Source organism: Macaca thibetana, chromosome 3 (genome assembly GCF_024542745.1).
Source record: "Macaca thibetana thibetana isolate TM-01 chromosome 3, ASM2454274v1, whole genome shotgun sequence".
Classification (NCBI taxonomy): domain Eukaryota; kingdom Metazoa; phylum Chordata; class Mammalia; order Primates; family Cercopithecidae; genus Macaca; species Macaca thibetana.
In genome coordinates, this window is record NC_065580.1 from 145,203,405 (window position 1) to 145,218,600 (window position 15,196).

Consider the following 15,196-nt stretch of genomic DNA (forward strand, 5'->3'; position numbering starts at 1 on the left):
AGAACCTGGCCCAGGTCTCCTAAGGGAGAAAGTTGCAAATGACCCTGTCGGGGGGGTCACCAGGGTCCTCAGAATCATGAAGTCTTGGGGGAAGAGGGTTTTCCTGGAGCCCCTGACCCCTTCCTGGGCAGGTCCCATAGGGTCCCTCGCGCCTCGCAGGGACATGGCAATAGGGAGCGGGGTGGTGGGGGGAGCAAGCAAGCCACAGGTAGGCAGTAGGTGGGGGCCCAGCTACAATGGGGACAATGGGCGCAGTGTCCCCTGTCCCTCCAGCCCAGCCAGGGCCAGCAGCCCTTCTAGCCCTGGAGGCCTTTTTCTTCTCACTGGAAAAAGTACTGGTGGAGGACAGCCGGGGGAAAAAGGGGCTGGATTGGGAAGTCCCCTATCCACTTCCCACTCCCTCCACCCCCTACTGACCCCACTTTCCAGTCCCCCTACCCTCAGGTCCCCCACTCCCCACCAACCCTCTCACTTCCCACTCCCTCCACCCCCAGGCCACCCCGCTCCACCCAACTTCCCACTCCCTCCACCCCTACTGACCCCACTTCCCACTCCCCTAACCTCCAAGTCTCCCTCTACCCACCAACCCCCGACTCCCCCCCAACCCCCCACTTCCCACTCCCCCACCGGCACTCCCCACCAACCCCCCTACTTCCCACTCGTCCCACATCCATTCCCACTCTCCTTACCCCCGACTTCCCACTTCCCCCAACCCCTCCAGCACCCTCAGTTCCCACTCCCGTCCCCTCCCCCCTCCCCCACTCCCTCAGCCCCCAACTTTGCATTCCACCCCCCACACCCCCTTCCCAATCCTTCCCGCTCCCCCTACTACCACTTCCGGCTCCCTACCCCACAACCCCCTCTTCCCCGCTTCCAGCAAGGGCACGGGGGAAAGGGGCCGGGGCCAGGGCCGCCCAAGGCCTGGGCGATGGGCGGCTCGCGCGCACTGCCAGGACCCCCCGCCCCGCCCCCCCTCCTACGCCCACTTCCTCACCCCCACCTCTCCCATCCCCCATCTCCCCACGACCCTCCTCCACCCCAGCGGAGGCGGCGGGGTCGCGGGAGGGAGGGGGCCGGGCCCAGGCGATTGGCGGCGCGTGCCCCGGAGCCCCCCCCTCCGCGCCCCCGTCATCCCGCCCGCCCGCCCCGCCCCCACCACCATCTGCTCTGGCTTTGGCGTCGGCGGCTCCCGGCGCCTCCAGCTCTGGCTCGGGCTTGGGCTCCGGCTCCAGGCGCGGACCAGGTCCCCTTGGCCCCTGCCGCGCGCCCTCCAACCTGCTGCTGCGGCCGCCGCGCCCCCCAGGCTCTGCCAGCTGCCAGCTCTCTGAGCCCGAGGCCGGATTCCCATGGAAGCGCCGCGATGTTCGCCCCCAGGCTGCTGGATTTCCAGAAGACGAAGTACGCTAGGTGAGCGGCGGCTGCGGGGGTCCGCGGGGAGGTAGGGAGGGGCGCGCGGCGGCGGGGACCGCGGGAGCCACCTTGGTACTCGGGCCGCGCCGCCCGGAGCACTCGAGGGGATCAGCGGACCCCTGACCCCAGCCCGAGAAAACCAGGACCCAGGCACCCTCGTCTTGGCGCTGGGATGGAGTAACCGGGATGCCCGCGCCTCCTCGCTGGGTGCTGTTGGACAAGTCGCTTCACTTATCTGAACCTCATTTCCACGTTTGCAAAACGGGGATTATGCGAGTCCCCGTGTCCTGGGTCCCCGTGAGGATTAAGCGAGCTGGCACTTGCAAAGCACTTTGCACAGCGCCTGGAGCCCAGCCAAGTTACGCTCGGGCAGTTACGCTGGGTCTCTCTTGGGCACTCTTGTTCATGGCAAAAGGCATTGGTACCACCTCTGTCCACCCTTCCAGCAAGTCGGAGGAAAGAGTAAGTGCTCTTTTCAGATGAAGAAACTGAGGCTCAGGAGGGGCGGGGGCACCTGTACATCCAAGTCTTTTCATAGTGTGAACTCCGTGGTCCCCTCAGAACCTCGGTCTCTTCTGTAAAATGGTGATAGCAGCAACTGTGAGAGCTGAATAGAAGTTAGGCTCCTGTTGCTCGAAATTCCAGTGAAGAAGGTGGGTGTGGGGAGGGGGTTTCTCCTTATTACATATCTTTAAGATTTTTTGGGGCGGTGTGCTTGCCTGGAAGCTGGCATGAAAAACCCCTCCTAAAGTTGCTCCTCGGTCCCCAGTGGTCTTTGGGGAGCACAGACTGTTCTGGTGGGAGCAGCCCCCGGGGCCTCTTTGGAGGGGGCACCAGGCTGTCCTCCAGGTCACCTTTCCCCCTCTGCCACCGAGGGTCTCCTGCCTTCGTGAACAGAGGGGCCTGGTGTGTGCTGAGGCTCCAGTGGATGGTGAGTGGGAGATGGGTTGGCAGTATTTTTCCTACTCACATCAGTGTGGCTTATTACTTGCAACTGGTTGTTGAGAGTCCCCTGGTGCCCCTGAAGTCTCTATGAGTTCTGGTCGGATTGAGCACAGCTTAACAACAGAAGCTCAGGGCTAGAATGGTGTCCAGGGTAGGGAAGGCTAGGGGACAGGATGGAGCCCTTCCTTCCCCCTCAGTCTCACCCTCTCTTTCCCCCAGGGGACATGATGAGTCTATCTTTCCTAAACTTGGGGAATCCCACCCGGGGAGGTGATGCACTTGGGAAGGACTTGAGGATGAGTTCCTGCGGATTTGCTGTTGGCCAGATTGTGGGACTGGACTGGACTTACCTTTTTTTTTTTTGAGATGGAGTCTCCCTCTTGTTGCCAAGGCTGGAGTGCAATGGCATGATCTCGACCCACTGAAACCTCTGCCTCCTGGTTTCAAGCGATTCTCCTGCCTTAGCCTCCCGAGCAGCTGGGACTACAGGCACCTGCCACCATGCCTGGCTAATTGTTTGTATTTTTAGTAAAGATGGGGTTTCACGGTGTTAGCCAGGATGTTCTCAATCTCCTGACCTTGTGATCCGCCCGCCTCGGCCTCCCAAAATTCTGGGATTACAGGCGTGACCTACTGCCTCCCGCCTTTGTTTTTCTTTCTTTGAGACAGGGTCTCTCTCTCTCACCCAGACTAAGGCTGGAGTGCAGTGGCACAGTCATGGTTCACTACGGCCTCAAATTCCTGGGCTTGAGCGATCCTCCTGCCTCAGCCTCCAGAGTAGCTAGGACTCCAGGTGTGGACCACCACCATACCCAGATAATTTTTGTATATACATATTTTTTTTGAGACGGAGTCTCACTCTGTTGCCCACTCTGGAGTGCAGTGGCATGATCTCAGCTCACTGCAACCTCCGCTTCCCAGGTTCAAGTGATTCACCTGCCTCAGTCTTCTGAGTAGCTGGGACTACAGGCGCCCGCCACCACGCCTGGCTAATTTTTGTATTTTTAGTAGAGGTGGGGTCTTGCCATGTTGCCCAAACTGGTCTTGAATTCCTAGGCTGAAGAGATCCTCTCACCTCGGCCTCCCACAGTGGGTACTTGGACTTGTAAAGGCTGACTCCAGGGAATTTTGTGAGACGTAAGTTGTTCACGGGAAAGGGAGAAACCCTGGGTTGAAGGCTGCTGACATGGACACGAAGGGAAGGAACTCTGAAGTCTCAGCAACCAGCCCGGTCCTGTCTCACACCTGCTGTGTGACCTTGGTAGATGTCTCAACCTCTCTTGACCCCAGTGGGTTGATTTGTAAAGTCAGGAGAGCTGGTCTAAATGGTCTCTAGATTTGGACACTTATGCTGGCTGCTCTGGAATTAGAATAGGGATCTGGAGCTGGTCAGTCTTTCACGCTTGGGCCAATGCAGCTTCTATGGGTGATGGGACCAGGAAGAAAATGGATTGCGTGGATTAGTTCTATTTCTGTTCCCTTCCTCATTGTGCAGTCCTTACAACGGTACGGTCTGCAAATTAGGTCCGTAATAAAGGCTTATTGATTAAGTGATTTTTTTTTTTTTTTTTTTTTTAAAGATAGGATCTTACTCTTTTGCCCGGGCTAGAATATAGTGGTGTGATCATAGCTCACTGCAGCCTCAAACTCCTAGGCAAACATGATTCTCCTGTCTCAGCCTCCTGAGTAACTGGGACTACGGGTGTGTACCACCATGCCTGGCTAATTAAAAAAAAAAAAAAGTATTTGTACAGATGGGGTCTCACTATGTTACCCAGGCTGGTCTTGAACTCCTAGGCTCAAGTGATCCTCCTGCCTTAGCCTCTGGAAGTGTTGGGATTATAGGCATGAACCCCTGCACCCAGCTGATTGAATGAATTTAATGACATAATCCAGGGCTGTCCATGAGAAATATACAAGCCACAGATGTGGCTTTATTTTATTTAGTTAGTTTTGAGATGGAGTCTCACTCTGTCACCCAGGCTGGAGTGCAATGGCACAATCTCAGCTCACTGCAACCTCCACCTCCCAGGTTTAAGCGATTCTCCTGCCTCAGCCTCCCAAGTAGCTGGAATTACAGGCACCCACCACCACGCCCAGCTAATTTTTGTATTTTTAGTAGAGGTAGGGTTTCACCATATTGACCAGGCTGGTCTCGAACTCCTCACCTCAAATGACCCACCCACCTCGGCCTCCCAAAGTGCTGGGATTACACGTGTGAGCCACTATGCCTGGCCAGCTTTAAATTTTCTAGTAGACACTCAGTTTAATGTGTGCTTGATATTCTATCTTGTTATAAGAAGGTAAAAATAAACAGGTGAAATTATTATAATTTTTAGAATATATTTTAGTTTACTCTTTATATGCAAAGCATTATTATATCAACATGCAATGAATATGAACACATTATTTATGAGATATTTTACATTTTTTCACCACAAGTCTTCAGCATCTAATGTGCATTTTATACTTACAGCCAGTCTGAATTTGGACTAGTCAATTCCAAGTACTCAGTAACCACATGTGGATTGTGTCTACCATATTGGTATCTTCTGTGGTGAGAGATGAGTATTCCAAATTAAATGCTGTGTGACATTGTAAAAAATGCTCTCTTCTTGGAGTCTCTGTTTCTCAGTGGATGGTAGGGCTAGCTAACCCCTAGGTTCTAACCTAGAGTCTTTGATGTAAGTAACCACCTGGTCACCTGGAATGATTTTTGTACACCAAGAAACATTCGTATCATAAAGCTGTAAGAATTAAGACAGTATCGTGTTGGTGCATGGTTGGGCCAATTGACCAGTGGATAAGAATAAAGAGGCCTGAAATAGATTTATGCATGTACAGGCATTTTAAGCTGTATGTGGTAGCACATGCCTGTAATCCCAGCTACACCTGAGGCCAAGGCTGGAGGATCACTTGAGGCCAGGAGATTGAGAACACTCTGGGCAACATAGCAAGACCCCATCTCAACTTTTAAAAAGGTATTTTATTTTTACCAAAGATGGTGTTGCTGATAAACCTAGGCAAGGATGGTCTATTGGATAAATGGTACTGAGACGATTCACTATTCAGATGACAACAGTGGAACAGGAACCCTACCTCACACCATACAGAAAAGGCACTTTCAGAGGGATGAAAGATGTAAACGTGAAATAAATAAAAAAGTTGAAAACTTTGAGAATCTGTAAAAGAATAACTTTTGAACTTTGGGGTAAGTAAAGGTTTCTGAAGGCACATAAAGTACAAATCATAAAAACAAATTGATGAACTTGGCTACATTAAAAATTAAGTTTCAGCCTGGGCAAGGTGGTTTATGCCTGTAATCCCAACATTTTGAGAGGCCGAGGTGGGAGGAGCGCTTGAGTCCAGGAGTTCAAGACCAGTTTGGGCAACATGGTGAAACCCCATCTCTACAAAAAAATACAATTAGCTGGGCATGGTGGAGTGCGCCTATAGTCCCAGTTACTCAGGAGGCTAAGGTGGGAGGCTTGCTTGAGCCTGGGGATCGAGGCTGCAAATGAGCTGAGACTGAGCCCCTACACTCCAGCCTGGGTGACAGAGGGAGACCCCGTCTCGAAAAAAGAAAAAAAAATTAAGTTTCTGTTAATCAAAAATGCCATGAAGAAAGTAGAAGACAAGCCACAGTGTGAAGGACATATTTGCAACACATTTAACCAACAAGTATTAATATCCAAAATATAGAGAGAATAAGAAATAGCAAAAGACAACCCAATAGAAAGTGTAAAAGACATGGACAGGGATTTCTTGGAAGAGAACACAGGTGAGCATGTGAAGAACTGCTCCCTCTCAGTGGTAACCAAGACAATGTCAAATGAGATACCACTTTCATATCCAGTGCATAAGAAGCCTAACTGTCTGGGTGCAGTGACTCATGCCTGTAACCCCAGTGCTTTGGGAGGCTGAGATGGGAGGATCTCTGGAGTCCAGGAGTTTGAGACCAGCCTCGGCAACAAAGTGAGATCCCTGCCTCTACAAAAAGAAAAAAATTAGCTGGGCGTGGTTGTGTGCCTGCGGTCCCAGCTACTCAGGAGGCTGAGGTAGGAGGATCCCTTGAGCCCAGGAGTTCAAGGCTGCAGTGAGCTATGATCGCGCCACTGCACTCAAGCCTGGGTGATAGAACAACTCCATCTCTAAAAAATACAATAAAATAAAAGGCAAAATGTAAATGTAAGATGAATAACTATAAAAATTTAAAGTCCAAAGTAGTTCAGTAAAACCGAAATATTTTATGAAAATGAGATTGAGGCCAGGTGCGGCACCCCATGCCTGTAATTCCAGCACTTTGAGAGGCCAAGGCAGGTGGATCACCTAAGGTCAGGAGTTTGAGACCAGCTTGACCAACATGGCAAAACCCTGTCTCTACTAAAAATACAAAAATTAGCCAGGTGTGGTGGCAGGCACCTGTAGTCCCAGTTACTCGAGAGGCTGAGGCAGGAGAATTGCTTGAACTCGGGAGGCAGAGGTTGCAGTGAGCCAAGATCTTGCCACTGCACTGCTCCAGTCTGAGTGACAGAGTGAGACTCCGTCTTAAAAAAAAGAGAGAGAGAGAGAGACTGAATCGCACGAAAATGAAACCACTCAGGCCGAGGGTTCAATGTCCATCTAGTTGCCAGCGTAAAGAATTGGAATCTGGTTTTATACAAGTCAAGTGTTGCCCAACACCTGCAGGAGTTCAGGAGTTGTAGGAATGTGTTGATATTGATGGTGTTTCCAGCTGCCGTGTGCACCTGTTGGAAGTAGCCAAGGTGGTGCTGACCAAGACAATTCCCCGCCCTCCTGGAGCCACATTCTTCTGTGGGAAGCATACAACAGATAATAACTATGTGATAACACTTCAGATAAGAATATGGCCAGCTGAGGTGGGGAGCTGTAGGGATTGAGGAAACAGGGATTAAGATGCCTTCTTTGGCTGGGTATGGTGTCTCATGACTGTAATCCCGGTGCATTACTTGAGGCCAGGAGTTCAAGACCACCCTGATCATTATATCAAGACCATGTCTCTAAAAAACCAACCAACCAAGCAAAAAAACAAACAAAAAAAGGCCAGGTGTGGTGGCTCAGGGCTGTAATACCAACACTTTGGGAGGCTGAAGTGGGCAGATCACTTGAGGCCAGGAGTTCAAGACCAGCCTGGCCAGCATGGTGAAACCCTTCTCTACTAAAAATACAAAAATTAGCCAGGTGTGGTGGTGGGTGTCTGTAATCCCAGCTACTTGGGAGGCTGAGGCAGGAGAATTGCTTGAACCCAGGACGCGGAGGCTGCGGTGATCCGGGATTGTGCCACTGCACTCCAGCCTGGGCGACAGAGCACGACTGTCTCAAAAAAAAAAAAAAAAAAAAAGATTCTCATACAGAGCACGCAACCAAGATCCCCATATGTGCAGTTCACAATAGGGTTCATGCTCCTATGAGAATCTAAAAAACAAACAAACAAAAAAAGGATGCCTTCTTGGTAGTACTGACTGTGAGGAAATGCATGCAGAGTGGTATACAGTAGATGCCAAATAAACAATGGACTGATACCATGCAGTGTTGGGGCAGTGGCCGCCCTGCCCTTGCCTGGGGGGAGCTGTTCTTTCAGCACCAGCAGGTCTCCGCGTGTTTCTTTCCTCCTTGACTGAACAGCTGAGTTGACGAATATGCAGGGAGAAATAGGAATTGAGATTTGCCTGGAAACCCCACTTCATCAGCAGTGCAGAAACGCATCTTCACATTCATCCAGGCACAGCCCACCCTTCCGGGCTTGTCCCAAGTCCCGGGCCTTTCAGGATCCTTCAGGAATGAGCAGGCGATGGCTCCACAGGTCCTTCAGCTTTGCACATATCTCCCCAGCCAGACTGCAAGCCACTCAGAGCAGGAGTGGGCTGGGGCTATTCAAACCCTCTTTTGTCCCCCAAGGGGCCAGCGTGGTCTGGCATGTGGTGGGCATCCCTGGCTTGTCCACTACCCACAGCTGGTTAGTTGGTTAATTGATGCATTCACAAACCTTGCATCAATGAGGCCGGGCAAGATGGCTCATGCCTGTAATCCCAGCACTTTGGGAGGCTGAACTGGAAGATCACTAGAGCCCAGGAGTTCAAGACCAACCTGGGCAACTTGGTGAAACCCTGTCTCTCCAAAAAAAGGCAAAAAATTAGCTGGGCATGGTAGCACGTACCTATAGTCCCAGCTACTTGGAAGGCTGTGATGGGAGGATTGCTTGAGCCCAGGAGTTTCAGACCTGTCTGGGCAACATAGCAAGACCCTGCGTGTATAAAAAATTTAAAAATTAGCCAGGTGTGGTGGCTCCCGCCTGTAGTCCCAGCTACTTTGGAGGCTGAGATGGGAGGATCACCTGAGCCTAGGAGATTGAGGTTACAGTGAGTCATGATGGTGCCACTGCATTCTAGCCTGGGTGACAGACGGAGACCTTGTCTCAGGAGGTGGGGTGGGGAAGAATGAGTTGGGCTAGTTGCTGGATGGGCAGAAACCACAGGTGTCCATGACAGGACAGAACAAGCCTCGGAGGTTGCAGCATGCAGGTGGGCTCTTCAGGATGAATAGGAGTGTTCCAGGGTGAGGGAAGGACATTGAAAAATGAGGGCATGGCGGGGTGAAGTGCAGGAACCCAGGGCAGGGTCTGGTGAGGCTGCAACACAGGCTGGGTGTGGAGAGGATACTGAGCCTGGTCCCAACGGGCCCCGGGCACACCCAACCACTGTTCCATGGGCTCTATGGCACCATTAACCGCTTTTAAACTGAGGGCAGCATGACTTGGGCTCCAGAGGGAAGAAAATAAAGGGATGGAAGCTACTTTCGAGGTTGCCATCACAGTTATCAAGGGAGTAGCTCTCGAGATTCCAAGGATAGGGTTGCAGGCGGGCTGGAGCTGCAGGTGCCTTGTGGGGTCAGGGCTGCCCTTCACCTCTTGTACTGTGAGAGTTGCCTATGGACATCAGGCCCCTAGACCCACAAACCCTTCAGGGCACTCTCTTATGCAATGAGATCAAAATAAGGAAATTTAGGCTGGGCACTGTGGCTTATGCCTGTAATCCCAGCATTTTGTGAGGCTGAAGCGGGTGGGTCACCTGGGGTCAAGAGCTCGAGACCAGCCTGGCCAAGATGGTGAAACCCTTTAGTAGAGACCTTTAGTCTCTACTAAAAATGCAAAATTAGCCAGACGTGGTGGTGCATGCTTGTAATCCCAGCTACTTAAGAGGCTGAGGCACAAGGATTGCTTGAATCCGGGAGGCGGAGGGTGCAGTGAGCTGAGATCACGCCACTGCACTCTAGCCTGTGGGGCAACAGAGTGAGACTCCAGCTCAAAAAAAAAAAAGTTAGCTTTAAAAAGGAAGGAAATTCTGGCACACGTGGCAGCCTGGATGGACCACGAGGACATTCATTATGCTAAATGAAATCAGCCCCAAGGGGACAAATACTGTATGATTCCACTTATCTGAAGTCCCTTGAGGAGTCAAATCCATAGAGACAGGAAGTGGAGTGGTGGCTGGCAGAGGCAGGTGGGGGTGGGCAGGGAATGGGGAATTAGTGTTTAATAGGGACAGGGTTTCAGTTTTGCAAGATGAAAAGAGTTCTGGGAATGAATGGTGGTGACGGTGGTATAAGAAGGTGAATGTAGGTCTGGGCACAGTGGCTCACACCTGTAATCCCAACACTTTGGAAGGCAGAGGCAGGCAGATCACCTGAGGTAGGGAGTTCGAGACCAGCCTGACCAACATGACAAAACACCGTCTCTACTAAAATTACAAAATTAGCCAGGCGTGATGGTGCATGCCTGTAATCCCAGCTATTCGGGAGGCTGAGGCAGGAGAATCGCTTGAACCCAGGAGGCGGAGTTTGCAGTGAGCTGAGATTGCGCCGTTGCACTCCATCCTAGGCGACAAGAGCGAAACTCCATTTCTGTCTCTCTCTCTCTCTCTCTCTCTCACACACACACACACACACACACACACACACACACACACACACAAAAGAAGGTGAATGTAATTAATGACAGCAAATTGTATGCTTAAAAATGGTTAGGATAGGACATTTGATGGGTGTTTTACCACAGTGAAAAAAATTATTCTAAAAATACCTAGCCGGAAATGGTAACGTAGGCAGGTCATTTGTTAAATATGAGAGAGGAGATGGGGGAAAAAGGAAATTTAACATTGATGCAAAATTGTGATCAAATTGTCTTAGCTTGTTCACACTACTCTTATAAAATGCTATAGTACTGTTCAGCCATAAAAAGACTGATATTCTGGCTGGGCACAGTGGCTCATGCCTGTAATCCCAGCACTTTGGGAAGCTGAGGTGGGCGATCAGATCAGGAGTTTGAGACCATCCTGGCCAATATGGTGAAACCCCGTCTCTACTAAAAATACAAAAATTAGCCGGGCGTGGTTGCGGGTGCCTATAGTCCCAGCTACTCGGGAGGCTGAGGCAGGAGAATCACTTGAACCCGGGAAGAGGAGGTTGCAGTGAGCAGAGATTGCGCCACTGCTCTCCAGCCTGGCAACAGAGTGAGACTCCATCTAAAAAAAAAAAAAAAAAAAGGCTGAGATTCTGTCATTTGCAACAACATAGATGGAAGTGGAGATCATTCTGTTAAGTGAAATATGCCAGGCACAGAAAGACAAACATTGCACGTTCTCACTTATTTGTGGGATTGAAAAATCAAAACAATTGAACTCTGGACATAGAGAGCAGAAAGATGGTTACCAGAGGCTGGGAAGGGGAGTGGGCAGGTGGGAAGGAGGTTGGGATGGCTAATGGGTACCAAAAAATAGTTAGAATGAATGAATAAGGCCTAATATTTGATAGCACAGCAGGGTGAGTATAGCTGATAATAATTCAACAATAACAATTTTATTTGAGACAGAGTCGAGAGTGCAGTGGTGTGATCTTGGCTCACTGCAACCTTCACCTCCCAGGCTCAAGTAATTCTACTTCCTCAGCCTCCCGAGTAGCTGGGGTTATAGGTGTGCGCCACTGTGCCCAACTAGTTTTTCTATTTTTAGTAGAGACGGGTTTTGCCATGTTGGTTCAGCTCACTGCAACCATCTTTTGTACAAAAGAATACAAAAATTAGTTGGCAGTGGTGGTGAAACCCTGTAGTCCCAGCTTCTCTGGAGGCCAACGTGGGAGGATCACCTGAGCTTGGGAGGTGGATGTGTGAGACGTGACCATGCCGCTGCACTTTAGCCTAGACTAGCTGGCTTATAAACCACAGAAATTTATAGAACCTAAAAATAATTTTGGAAAGAAAAAAAAACACAAAAATTTATTTCCTACAGTTCTGGAGGCTGGAAGTCAAAATCAAAGTGTCAGCACAGTCAGATTTGTTCCCAGGTGGTAGATGGTAGACTTCTTACAGACTCACGTGGCAGAAGGAGCTCTCTGGCCTCTTCTTCTAGGGGCACTAATCCCATTTGTGAGGGCTCCACCCTCATGACCTTGTCATTTTCCAGAGGCCTGGCCTCCTAATACTATCACATTGAGGAGTGAGGATTTCAACATGTGGATTTTTTTTTTTTTTTTGTCAGTGTCACTCAGGCTGGAGGGCAGTGGCGCGATCTCAGCTTACTGCAACCTCTGCCTCCCAGGTTCAAGTGATTCTCCTGCTTCATCCTTCCGAGTAGCTGGTACTACAGGTGTGTGCACCACCATGTACAGCTAATTTTTGTATTTTTAGTAGAGATGGGGATCCCCCCGAGGCTGGTCTCGAACTCCTGGCCTCAGGTGATCTGCCTGCCTCAGTCTCCAAAAGTGCTGGGATGACAGGTGTGAGCTACCACACCACACTTAAGGTGTGGATTTTGAGATGATGCCAACATGCACTTCATAACACTTGTACAGAGTTTGATATGGTTTGGATCTGTGTCTCTGCTCCAATCTCCTATTCCCCGATGTTGGAGGCGGGGCCTAGTGGGAGGTGATTGGATCATGGGGGCGGTTTCTCATGAATGGTTTAGCAGCATCCCCCTTGGTTGAGGTAGTGAAGGAGTTCTTGTGAGATCTGGTCGTTAAAAAGTGTGTAGTGACTGGGCGCGGGGGCTCACACCTGTAATGCCAGCACTTTGGGAGGCCAGGGCAGGCAGATCACCAGGTTAGGAGATCGAGACCATCCTGGCTAACACGGTGAAACCCCATCTCTACTAAAAATACAAAAAATTAGCCAGGCGTGGAGGCGTGCCCTGTAATCCCAGATACTCACGAGGCTGAGGCAGGAGAATCGCTTGAACCTGGGAGGTGGAGGTTGCAGTGAGCTGAGATCACACCACTGCACTCCAGCCTGTGCGACAGAGTGAGACTCTGTCTTTCTGCGTCTTCCCCAGGAGCAGAAGCCACCACGCTTCCTGTGCAGCCTGCAGAATCATGAGCCAATTAAACCGCTTTTCTTTTTATTTTTTATTTTTTCGTTTTTTTTTTTGAGACAGAGTCTTGCTCTGTCACCAGGCTGGAGTGCAGTGGCACGATCTCAGCTCACTACAACCTCCACCTCCCGGTTCCAGCGATTCTCCTGCCTCAGCCTCTGGAGCAACTGAGATTACAAGCACGCACCACCACACCCAGCTAATTTTTGTATTTTTAGTAGAGACAGGGTTTCACCAAGTTGGCCAGGCTGGTCTTGAAGTCCTGACCTCAGGTGATCGGCCCATCTCGGCCTCCCAAAGTGCTGGGATTGCAGGTATGAGCCACCACACCCAGCCTAAACTGCTTTTCTTGATGAATTACCCAGTCTCAGATATTTCTTTCTTGTAGTGCGGCACAAGCCTGTCGTCCCAGCTACTGGGGAGGTGGGAGGATCCGTTGAGCCCAGGAGTTCGAGACTGCAGTGAGCTATGATTGCACCGCTGCACTCCAGCTTCGGCAACAGAACCAGACCCTGCCTCTAAAAATAACAAGAAAGAAAGGCCAGGAGGATTATAGGCCATGCGGTGTACTTCGTCTCACTGGGCGATATCTGGTAGACCTGCCTCCCGTGGTGCTAGGTTGATCCATGGGGGCTGTAAGGTAACCCCTGGGATGAGAGATCCTGAGGTCCGTTTCACCATCCTGTTACTCAGCAGCCTCTCACCTGGTGGTCTTGGCATCCATTGGTTATCATTGTCTGAATCCTTTGTTTCACTCACGCGGTTGCAATTTTATGCTTTTTCAAGATCCCCCCTTAGTGAAGACTCTGCACCCCCACCTCCCTTCAGCATCACCCGACTCAGCTTTTTAAAGTACTTGGATTTTCATCATTATCTTAGGTAAAGCCAAGGTTTCATTTCTTTCAGAGAAAGGCCACAGAAACAAATTGATCAGTACGTGTTTGGAGCGTGGCTATTCTTAGGATGCATGAATGGTGTTTCGACTCTGTGAAGCTCCTGGGATTGTGTGCACAGGGTGGGGTGTGTGTGTGTGTGTGTGTGTGTGTGTGTGTGTGTGCATTTTGCCCCAGAGAGGTGTAGGTGTCCAGAGGAATCTTCTCTAAGCAGGCAGCTGCTTTACATAGGAATGAATGCCGAATTCTGGTCTTTGGGAAAGGAGTTGGGCTGGAAACTGGCTTGAACCTATTTCAGAGCTCTCTGCTTTGGAATTTTCATTCCTCTGTCCTGGAGGAAAGAAGGAAAGGGGCCGGGTGCGGTGGCTCACACCTGTAATCCCAGCACTCTTTGACGCCAAGGCGGGCGGATCACTTGAGCTCAGGAGCTGGAGACCAGTCTGGGCAACATGGTGAATCCCCATCTCCACTAAAAATACAAAAGTTAGCCAGGTGTGTTGGTGCACACCTGTAATCCCAGCTACTTAGGAGGCTGAGGCAGGAGAATCGTTTGAACCCTGGAGGTGGAGGCTGCAGTGAGCCAAGATTTCACCACTGCACTCCAGCCTGGGTGACAGAGTGAGGTCTCCAAAGGAAAGGAAGGGAGAAAGGGGAGGGAAGGGCCGGGTGAGGTGGCTCATGCCTATAATCCCAGCGCTTTGAGAGACCAAGGCGGGTGGATCACGAGGTCAGGAGTTCAAGAACAGCCGGGCCAACATGGTGAAACCCCGTCTCTACTAAAATATACAAATTAGCTGGGCATGATGGAGGGTGCCTGTAGTCCCAGCCACTCCGGAGGCTGAGGCAGGAGAATTACTTGAACCTGGGAGGCAGAGGTTGCAGTGAGCCAAGATTGCGCCATTGCACTCCAGCCTGGGTGACAGAGCAAGATTGTCTCAAAAAAAATAAAAAGAAAGAAAGGGGAGGGAAGGAAAGAGAGAGAGGAAGAAGATGAAGAAGAAAGAGGAGGAGGAAGGAAGAAGGAAGAAAAAGTAAAGGGAAAGAAGAAGGAGAGAAGGAAAGAAAAAAAAAAAAGAAAAGAGGAGGAGGAGGAAGAAGAAGGAGAGGGAGAAGGAGAGGGAAGAAAAGAAGAAAAAGAACAAAGAACATCCTGGCTAACAGAGTGAAACCCCATCTCTACTAAAAATACAAAAAAAAAAAAAAAAAAAAAAAAAAAAAAATTAGCCGAGCATGGTGGCAGGACCCTGTAGTCCCAGCTACTTGGGAGGCTGAGCCAGTAGAGTGGTGTGAACCTGGGAGGCGGAGCTTGCAGTGAGCTGAGATCGCCCCACTGTGCTCCAGCCTGGGCAACAAAGCTAGACTCTGTGTCACCAAAAAAAAAAAAAAAAAAAAAAAGAAGAAGAAGTAGCAGGGTTCAGTAGGACCCAGAGAGACTGTCTCTCGTATTCTGAGCTCTGCGATGGCACACTGGACCCATGGCCACTGGCCGGGGTTGGACTATTTTGGTGGAGAATGGCCATTCCAAGGCCTCCTTGATCTTCCACCAGTCCTTTTTCAGGAATACTA

The 15,196-nt window shown here is 50.5% G+C and overlaps 1 protein-coding gene across 1 annotated transcript in view; it reads left to right on the top strand.

Annotated features, from left to right (window-relative positions):
* The first annotated feature begins 1,170 nt into the window (after nucleotides 1–1,170).
* Nucleotides 1,171–15,196, top strand: part of MMD2 (monocyte to macrophage differentiation associated 2) — a 50,835-nt gene continuing 36,809 nt past the window's right edge. Inside the window, exon 1 of the mRNA XM_050784161.1 lies at nucleotides 1,171–1,407. Within this exon, the coding sequence (XP_050640118.1) occupies nucleotides 1,361–1,407 (47 nt within the window). The 5' untranslated portion in view covers nucleotides 1,171–1,360. The remainder of the gene's footprint in view (nucleotides 1,408–15,196) is intronic.